Genomic DNA, 10,778 nt, shown 5'->3' on the forward strand with positions numbered 1-10,778 from the left:
TTTTACCGTAACTATGATCAATTTTTTGTCTTATTGCAGCTTATTTCAGATAAGATAGTGGCAGAAAATGACAATACTACAGATTTACATCCTTCCAATATCACCTTTTTATTACTAGCATCCTATTCGAGTGTTGATACGTTGTTATAACTTAGGATTCACGATGGGCAGATGAGAGTTTTAGGACAAGTTAAAGTAAAAAAGTACAGACAGTAAGTTTTCTACTTGTATCTTAACAGCTTTCTCGAATTATAATTGATTAATCTGAGCCTGAATCTGAACGATCTGAACGGCCTTAGGTTATGCCGACATTACGCAACAACATGGGCGATCACCGCGCTTGTTTTCTTTAACTGAAGAAAGCACAACTGATACTGGAAAACAAAAGCTTATAATGTCCAAGTTCTGTTTTGTGCGTAATACAAGAACATATATTCATACTGTCAGAGTGAAAAATTAATTGCCTGAGAGTATATATTAATCCAAGTGTCATTACTAGTCAACACTATACCGCACACGATTTTGCCGCAGGTTCCCGCACCGGCCACACGTGTTAGTGACATCGGAGGGGTTAGTGGGACAGCTGGCATTTACAGTAGATGATCCTACGGCACCAGAGGGCAAACGACTCACCTTTGGGGGGCCAACGGGGCACATAATGGAAATGCTGTCCACGATCATGAACTTCACGTGAGCTATTAATGCACATTTCCTTTAAAACACTGTATGCTTGACTGGAAATATTTGGGTTTGATAAATAAACGTTGGTTGATTACACAACTTGCCCTGTGTAAAATATGAATGTAAACGTACCCTCTCGACCTATATCTTGCCATGGAAAACGTTTCAATATCATCAAATGTGCTTAGATCACGTCCCTCTGACAGATACACGTACGTGAGATCCCCTGACAGGACTTGGGGCTTACTGCAGAGCGATGGGACTTGGACAGGCATGATGGGACTCATTACACGTGAGGTCAATTCTATAGTTCGTTTTCCTCAACTTGGCTGATATTTTCGTCTTTTTGTAGATTATTCTACGAAGCTTAATGGCAGAAAAAGAAAATTTTACCCCTTCACTCCTTGTCATAAGACTGCTGTATCACGAACTTCCTTTTCTAGTGCTAATCTGTTATGGCAGCAAACTTCTTATTATGGAATGGTAATTTTAGGCGTTAGAACAAGAGTATATATACTGTAGCATCTTTGCACAGAATACTCTTTGTTTTGGGGCACGTAGTAGCATCTCTTTCTCAGCTATATTTATTGTGCGATTTTGTTTTTAACATTTTATTTATTCTGCTACGCCTTTTTATTTAGTTGTTGTCATTAACACCAGTTTCTGTTGGTCTTCTGTATTTGTGATTTCGTTATTATTTTTACAAGCAGCCGTATCTTAGGTAGATTCAATAGTTTAATTATCCTTCTACAGCTTTTAGCATTGTACAGTAGTTGCATTTTCCCTTTCATAAAATTCAATCCTCATGTTTAGCACATTTATCATCTGAACATACATTACTTTATTATTTATCTTTTCAAATATTTAGCTCGGGAACTACTTCTTTTGAAATAGTAAATCTTGATCAATGCAGTAAAAATATTCAGTAAAAAAAAAAAAAAAAAAAAAAACCGACTTGAGAATCTTCTCACGAATTACTCATCATAGTATATTGTTGTAAAGATTTATCTTTTATGAAATATATCCCAACATACATTGTTCTACTGTTCTTCCTTATATTTCACAAAAACATTTCAGGAAGTGGAGTTTAGTCCGACACCATTTTACATGGATATAGCCAGAAGTCAGGGGATAGACTACTCTCAGATTGTGTTTATAGGAAATTATCAAATTCTCGCTGCCCGTGGTCGACCTGAGGTGGACCCCTGGGGCTTCCTGCTGCCTCTTAGACCAAAGGTTTGGGTGGCTGTGCTGACAGCACTATTGGCAGTATGTGCTATGATGATGCTTCTGTCTTTCTGCCTTCCCACTCATATGCAAGAACCACGCATGAAAGATACCAACACCTTCAACTGTGTGCGAGTTCTTTTGCAAGAAGGTAACTAGTGTTTGCCATGTTGTGGTTTACAATGAGTAATTTTAGACTAAATTTGGAGGAACTCTGAGAGATTAAATTATGTGGGAACGGCTGAGTTAATGTAGGCAGCATCCAGGCTTAGTAACTTCCGAACTAGTCAATTTTTCTCTGTGAGAATTCTAAAAGAACCAGTTATTTCGCCCACGTAGTTTCACTATACTCAACCATTGTCTTGTGTCAGATAATGCTTAAATTCATCTCACTAATATCAGGTTACTTTAACCATTACATTTATTTTATCTTAGCTACCAGAAACACACCATCAAATAATCTGGTGATCCATATCTTTTGCTTGACTAAAGTTTGTATTTCAGATATAAAGATAACTAAGAGTCGGTGGTGGTGGGAGCGTGTGATGCTGGGGGTGTGGATGCTGATGATGGTGGTGCTGACACAAAGTTACGTCGGCAACCTCATGTCCCTCCTGGCAGTCAGATACATAGACCAACCCTATCAGAGACTTGAGGACGTCCTTGACAACTCTGATGTGGGGATAATTATTGCTCCAGACACTTTAATTATTAAGTATATTGAAGTGAGTGTTGGTTTCTTCAGCGTAAAAAAGAATTAAGAGTATCTAATTGGTTGTCCATAATGCCATACTTTAACTGATATGCTGTTAGTTAATTGCTGCGTCAAAAAATCATAAGCATACCAGTTTTGCCTGAAATGATGGTTAAACTATTGCTGAAGTTTTCATATCTATGATAAATAACCAAAATTTTCTTCCAGATATTTACACGTCCTTTTTTTTTGGGTGGGGGGGGGGTTCGAATTACTAAAAACTCGTGTCTTCAAATCCCACAAACCTATACCGTAAAGTTGACAATTTTCGATAGCCTTATTCTTTTCAGACTGCCACGTCAGGTCCACTTCATGAACTGGGGAAACTGATGGGTACTAAACGGGTCGTCTACAACATGTACGCCGAATTAGCCAAGAATATGGAGACCGTCGTGCTGGCTGGCACTCACGTCATCTTTGACATGGATTTCAACTATATCAACTTGCTGCCCAAAAGCTTTTCTCTCACAGGTTGTAATATAATTGCTGAAGTTACTGAATTTATGTATGTTTAATATATTTTTAGTTATCTATATATTATAGTGTATCAATGTATCATAGCAGTAACAAGCCAACAACATATTAATTGCTGTCATTCTAAAATTGCATGAACACACACACACACACACACACACACACACACACACACACACACACACACACACACACACACACACACACACACACACACACACACACACACACACACACACACACACACACACACACACACACACACACACACACACACAAGCTGCTGATGAAGTGGTCATGTTTCGTTTGTCATGAAATATTAACCGGCTTTTACTATGACTTTACTAAGTAAATTGGATCATAGAGGAAAATACTCACTATGGATTGAATGTTTCACGAGGGGAAGTTTTGAGAACTCCATCTCCCTTCCCAGTCGTCTGTCATCAGTCAGAATAAATTAAATCTTATCATGGCTACTACGCCTGACAAACTGGTTAATTAATGGACCATGTAGAGGGAGAAAATAAAACAGTTTGCCTCTAATTGGTGTTTTTATTTTAATAAACTATATGAGCGGTGTTGGAGCAATCAGGATGTTACGACTCCTCTTGTTACAATTTCCACTTGTAATTGATAATGTCAGACAGCAGAGAAGGACACTGACACTGACGGATATAAGAGAAATGAGGATTTCAGGGACATAAGATTGTTGACACTAGGCAAGGTTGTAATAAGTTAAACACGATTGTTAGGCTAATGTAAAACACTGCCTGGTATTTCAAAATAAGAAGCAACTTGTAAATCCGAAAGTGGAACACTTCAGTATTTTTCTAATTATATATCTCCGCTTATGTATATATAAATAATATATAGTATTTCTTTTTATAGGTCGTTGTGATTTTTACCTTTCACGGAGCGTCTACGCAACCACCCCTGCGGCCCTGGTGACTCAGAAGAACAGCCTCTTCTTACCGAGGATTAATAAGTTGCAAGTGCCTCAGTTTGGTAAAATATGCAATAATGTACGACACATAACATTTAGTTGCAGTAAAATTCCTCTTAAAAATACAAATAAAAACGTAAGAAATGTTTGTATACTGCTCCCTTTCACAGGAGGGCTTTAGGTATATAATAAATTTACATATATACATACATACATACCCTGAGATTCTTGGAAGAACAGACGAGAGCTCAGTATTTCACCTTACATTTTTCTTTGCGAGTTATTCTTTACATACAGACATTCATCTGTCTCTTCTTGTGGTTAGATCCTACACGTTGGTGGAATCAGGGCTGTACGAAAAATGGGTGAAGTACACAGAAGCCAACTCCACCATGTGCAAGAACCCACCCAGGATTATCACCGTCACCACCATTCTCTCACTCACCAGTCTCTGGGTAAGACATGATAGTAACTTCCTTCATTACTGAAACTAGGATAATTTTACCTCACTGTAACTTCCACCCCCCTTAGTCTGATATTGCATTTTTTCATTACACCCAGGCGATCTTATTCTGTTTTCGATTTTTTTTTTTTAAATCTGGGAGGCTGGTCATAGCTTTCATTAACCTTTTTCCTATGATAGGGAGTAAAGTTATAAAATAAATAAGAATATACTTCATTGGAATAAGATGATGAAAAGCTTGGGTGTATGTAATTGAGTAATGAGGATCTTTTCATATGTCGTAGGTAAATATGTACTGTGTCACATTTAATTATGCAGGCAGGTGTTTCGGAAAAAAATAAAAGACCACAGTAAAACCTGCCTCTTATATTTATGAATCTAGCTACGTAAGAGTGACACTGCCCCCCCCCCCTCTCCATCTTCCCACGGTATATTTTTGGATCATAGTGAACTTGACTTCATATCAGGGTACATTGAATTAGCCTATGTTGAAGTGTTAGGGCAGTGGTCGGTGGGTGCTGGAAAGACACATGAGTTATAGACAAAGCTTATAAATCTTCACATCGTCCTACGGGAACTAGTCTATACTGACATTATCTGAGTGTAAGACCAGATTAAATGTCAAGGCAATACAAAAGTATGGGATGGTAGAAAATGATTCAATCCCTACCGTGGCCTCAAGATGAGTTCATAATAAATGATCATTATAATAGATCTTTCATACACATATATGTGTGACATCGTATGAACTGACTACGCATGTCAAAGGGGTAATTTTATAGTTTAGTCCATTAATGAAGGGATTGCTGCCCATCATCCTGCGATATCCGTTTTCAGGGCATGTTTGCGGTGTTTGGGTATGGGTTCACAGTGGCTGTGGTGGTGCTGGTGATGGAGCTGGTGTGTTGTGGAGCCAGGTGGGGCCAAAAGGATCAGGTGGCCACCTAAGAAACACATCACTATCACCATCACTAACAACACACATCACTGTTGCTGACAACGCTCTTCACATAAATTATTTACTTCCTTTTAAGTTTGATAAGGAAAGCAGTGCATACTAATCAAATAAATTCATGAATGATTTAGAATTATATATAAAAGTATACAAATGGCAAGGTATAAGAGTTGCTTCCGGTATCACTCACGGTAGTGTTTTCTCATGAGTATGACTTTTACTGTTTGTATAAGAATATATATTAATGAATTTTATTTTTTTTCTTTTTAATGACCCACTTCCTATGGAGTAAGTTAGTGACCTAAGAATACACGTGCAACAACATTATATTCTGCGTGACAGTGTCTTCTACCACCGAGGGTAGGGCTATGTAGTCGCACTTGTCTGTCTGTGTTTGTCTCTCCAGGAAACTATATAACACTAAAGGGAGGATCATCATGAAATATATGGATTTCTCCCTAGTAACGCAGATGATCTATTTATTTTAGTTGGTCTGTCTAGTTGATCTCTTGGAGTAGGTAAATTGTCGTGAGTTAGTGAGAGGGGAGAGGGATGTGTTCACTAACCGATGGTTGGTGAGAGGGGATAGGGGGTGTTTAATTGGAGGTGCAGTGAGAGGGGAGGGGAAGGTAATCACTGGCTGGTGTAGTGAGAGGGAAGGGGAAAGTGTTCACTGTTTATATAAGGGCCCCACGAGTGCGATCAGCACTCAGAGCCCAGCTGTTAATCCAGGCTGTTAGAGATCATATTACAGCCTCACCTTCCCAGTCAATTTGATCGTGAGTCATGTGGCACTGTGTTGCTGTTAGTCATATGGAACCGTGTTAATGTTAGTTAAACAGCACCGTGTTGCTGTCGGAGATCTAGTACTGAATCGTGTTCCTATAAGTGATATTGTACCGTGTTGCCGTTAGTGACATTGTACCTTGCTGTTATTAGTCATATGATATAGTGTTGTTATTAGTCATGATGTAACGCGTTCCTGTTAGTCATGTTGTACTCCCATTGACCGAGCAATGTATCTTTATCGAGAAGACGTTTATTAATCCTTTACCATCTCATACTGACAGCTATAATTCAAGATAGTTTCCACCTTCTTAATATTCTCAAGTTTCAGACACCGAACATGAAAATACAGCGATTCTCACAACCAACTTCTCTGACAGATCGAACCATCTTCGCGTGAAGGTAATTAGTAACTTTTATTAACTTAACTTTTGACGTTTTTGGTGCTTACATATCACTAAATTTCAGACAGCACAAAAACATACCGAATGTCTCTCGGTCATCAGGAAATTACCAAAAAAAAAAAAAAAAAAAAAAAAATACCGGCCAGTCTCAATAGTATCTTTTCTTTTAAAACTAGTTTATGGCATTTTTCTGTTGCTTTCAGACTTGTTTTAATTGTTTTAAATCAGATTTTTATCACACGCTTCATTTGGGAGAAGGACAATCTTTTTTTTTTTTTTTTTTTTTTTTTAAGACTTACTTTTCTTGTGTAAAATTTGTTTGTTGTTGAATAACCTGTTTGTTTTGTAAGGACTTTTTTTTTTTTTTTTAAATTAGTTTTTATTGTTCCTTAGATATACTTTCCTTGCTTAGGCAGTTGGTGGGGACTTCATTTCTCAAAGGAGTAAGTGATGTTTGTGGTACCCATGGATCATTCTCCTCCATAACCCGTAACACAGAGCCTGAGAGTGTGATAAATTAGCCTGGTCATGCCAGCTAACCTGTCTCTAAGTACCAACCTGTCTCTTGATTTGATATTTGTTTTTGTTGCTTAGAGGTTTATTTCTGTTGCTCCGAGGTTTGTCTCTATTCCTTTAATTTTTTTCTGTTGCTTCGAAGCTTGTTTCTGTTACTCAGAGATTTGTTTCCGGTGCTTTGAGATGTGTTTCTGTTTCTTTAACTTTTGTATTTGTTACTTAGAACTTTGATTCTGTTGCTCTGAGGTTTGTTTCTGTTGCTTAGTTTTTTTCAGTTGCTTAGAGGATTGTTTGTGTTGCTTAAAGACTTGTATAATGTCTTGTTACTGTTCTTTCTTGACCCTTTTCGCCGAACTCTTGTTGTTTATAACCTATTGCTGCTTTATGCTCATTCTTCATTAACCTGTTACAGTTTCCCACATCTTTAATGGAGTGGAGAGATTACAGGTTGTTTCGTGGGTCTTTTTCGGGATATGATGCAGAGAAGCAGTGAAGTTTAAGGCAGAATCCATCCCTAGGCAGGCTTCAAGTTACGAGATATATGGCACTGCTTTATTTATTTATTTTTATTTTTTAACAGATGGACCTCATAACGGTAGATACACAATGGATTCAAGAGACTACTGAGCAAAGTATATAAGTAAAGGATATTTCTCGCCCCTTGCCGTTCAGTACTCAAAATTTACTACCAGTACCCAATATCCAAAGATAGTTCAGGACTTACATATTTTCCCATACATTCAGAAGGTATTTAACGCAGATGTTTTTCGAAATGAAATTTTTTTTTAATAGCCTTCATGAACTAGTTTATTAATATACTGAATAAAAATAATCCAGTATTAACAGGAGTGCAGTGAAAGTAAGTCCCTACGGCGAAGAGCTTTAACAAAAGTAACTACAAATCGTACGTCCTACACTTGACGCAAAGTAACCAGGAGGACAAAGTTCTATTTTACATTTGATTGTTGAAAATCTCTCTTAGACAGAACATGGAAACACAGCGGCCCTCACGCCCAAGCTCCCTGACAGAACGCAGCAACTTCATCTGCTTGTGGGTGGGGGGCCTGTCAGCTCGTGCCATAGCTTGGGTAACGGGATCCAGCGTCACCACTGTCTGTAGGTGGCTCAGGGGGTGAAAGCAGGAGGGGCACATTGAGGCATAGCACAGGCAGATCTATTAAAGGAAAATATTGCAATGCAATTTGCAGCTGTAGTAATGAGTTCCATCCCAAAGCATTGCTCCATGATAAATCATATTTATTAGACCTGAATCTGAGAGCAATACAAACAGATTTCCATTATCACTGTGGATATACTAAATACCCTGATCTGTACAAATATTACTGAGTTTCACTAAACATAAAGTTGAAGTACTCATAATCAACCACATTCAAAGTAACTTTCCAAACTCCTTCAGTTTTGAAACAATCCCTGCCAAACCAAAGAGATGCTAACCAGACAGACTCTTTATATATGACAGACGAGTGAAATTGTCCTATGTATCAAGATTATGAATTGCCTACACATCACGTGACATAGTTTCGTTGTCGTTCGTAGAGAAAAACTAGCAAGTGCCAAGTAAAAGATAAAGTTGTCTTTCATGTAAATTCTTCTGCGTCTCTCATATAAATGGGCAAAGGCAAAAAAGTGTGATACCTGTGCTAAATATTGTTTTTGTTACCCAAAGCTGGGCAGAGCAAACAGCTGAATGAAGTGGGATCTCATTTGTGTTCTCAGCTGAATGAGCTCTCAGTTAAGTGAGCATTTACATCCAAAAGCCACCATTACATTGAGATTTTCAAGACAACACGTATTCAGTAAGTACGTGGTATAATACTTTCAACAGACATTTAAGTCTGTCTGATATATTACCAATATTCCGGGAATCGAACCAGGGACTCTCAGGTGAAAGCCAGGCAGCAGACCACTACACGACCAGGTAAAAGTTAACTCACGTTATCGGATGATTTTTCCTGTGTACAGTACAGGTTTCTCTCTTCATTCTGACTTGCCGTAAGTGCCTGGGATAGATTAAAAGCATCTACTTGCCCGAGTGCCAGGGGGTTAACTCATCCTCTTCATGCCCACAGTGGGGGACGGAGGGACGTTGATTACAAATTTGTGATAAAGTAAGTTAACTATTATCTGATCGTGGTGTAGTGGTATGCTGCCTGTCTCACCTGAGAGTCCCGGGTTCGATTCCCGGCATATTGGTAATATATCATGATTTTTCCTGAGTACAATACAGGTTTCTCTCTTCAGACATTTAAGTCTTATTTCATACTGAAAAGACATTGTCCATCTGTTTCAGAACGATAATGTGTGTTCTAGGTTAGGAAAGTTATGAACAACATATATTTCATGTATGATACCAAACGTCCTTGTATTAAGGTTTTTCCTTCCCGGAAAATTGGTATTACAGGCTTCAGACATGCTTGTGCTTCTTCGTAAGGTGATAAATTAAAAATTTTTGTACTTGACTAGAGTGTTAAACCAGGCTCTCTCGCCGGCTTCTTATTTAAAAGGTTTCCCAGAGGAATAATATTTGATGGAAACGAAATTAACGGAATAAAAACGTTTTTCTAAACAGTGTAAATATTTTTGCTACATAATGGTACAGGAGTAATATGCAGGAATAAATCTATTAATGTGCAATGAAAATTATATTGAAAATTCAATAGTCAATAAAATCTAGATTTCTTCGAATATCATGTCATGAAGCTTATCAGACACCCTGACGTATGTGGTAGTAACAGTGCTAGGAAGATTAGGGAAGTCTGAGTTTCGTATGATAATTTTGTGGTTTTGGATACACATCTATTTGGAAAAAAAAAAAACACTAAGTAACTTTCCTCACACACTGAGGTGGTTTGGCCATGTGGAGAGGATGGAGGGTGAAAGACTGACGAAGAGAGTGTATGTGAGTGAGGTGGACGGGGGAAGAGGGAGGGGGAGGCCGAGGATGAGATGGAGGGATGGGGTGGAGAGGTATATGAGAGAGGAGGATGTGAGTTGGGAGCAGGGCAGTGAAATGGCGGGGAACAGGGCGACTTGGAGGCGATTTGTTTGTGGCCACCCCAAACGGGATTGAGGCGTCTGGCAATAGATAGATAGATAGAACTTTCCTCATCCAGAAAATGTACATCAACATGGAAAATATAAGTTTGAACTTGCATAATCTACAGATTCATTTTGCTTTGTAGTTTGTTGGTCAGGATTTGACTTCACAAACTTTGGATTTGCTTTCGGAGCATATATTAAAATTTTCCCCCTCTCCCTTGTTCATTCTGAAAAAACAAATCTTTATGTCATAAGAGAAAAATTATGGTCATCTTTTTTTCAAAGAGCGGATAAAGAGCAAAGAGTGCTGGCTTATGTTTGTTATTTCAAATGCAAAATATATACATTGAGTTGCGAGGAGGAGCTGATTTACAGCTTATTAATGAAGCTACCCAAGATGTGTTATGATGGGTGTTTGTTTAAGAAATAGACATGGTGGTGGTGGAGGCATGCCAAAATGATCGTAACATACTTCGACAGTGGTGGAGGTATTACGTACTGCTCGTGAAGCGTGG

General features: G+C 38.3%; 1 protein-coding gene and 1 long non-coding RNA gene across 2 annotated transcripts; both read left to right on the top strand.

Moving 5' to 3' along the window:
* The first annotated feature begins 1,788 nt into the window (after positions 1-1,788).
* On the top strand, positions 1,789-3,177 carry LOC145390848 (uncharacterized). Its single transcript, XM_080265588.1, has 3 exons — positions 1,789-2,059; positions 2,413-2,633; positions 2,953-3,177. Exons 1-3 carry the CDS (start codon positions 1,789-1,791, stop codon positions 3,175-3,177), a joined length of 717 nt encoding a protein of 238 aa, XP_080121714.1.
* Positions 3,178-4,467: 1,290 nt separating this feature from the next.
* On the top strand, positions 4,468-5,557 carry LOC145390904 (uncharacterized). Its single transcript, XR_013895752.1, has 2 exons — positions 4,468-4,534; positions 5,380-5,557. It is a non-coding gene; the product is annotated as an uncharacterized LOC145390904 (long non-coding RNA).
* Positions 5,558-10,778: the final 5,221 nt, after the last annotated feature.

This window comes from Coenobita brevimanus, chromosome 16 (assembly GCF_032717465.1).
Source record: "Coenobita brevimanus isolate Jiangsu-jjx chromosome 16, ASM3271746v2, whole genome shotgun sequence".
Lineage (NCBI taxonomy): Eukaryota > Metazoa > Arthropoda > Malacostraca > Decapoda > Coenobitidae > Coenobita > Coenobita brevimanus.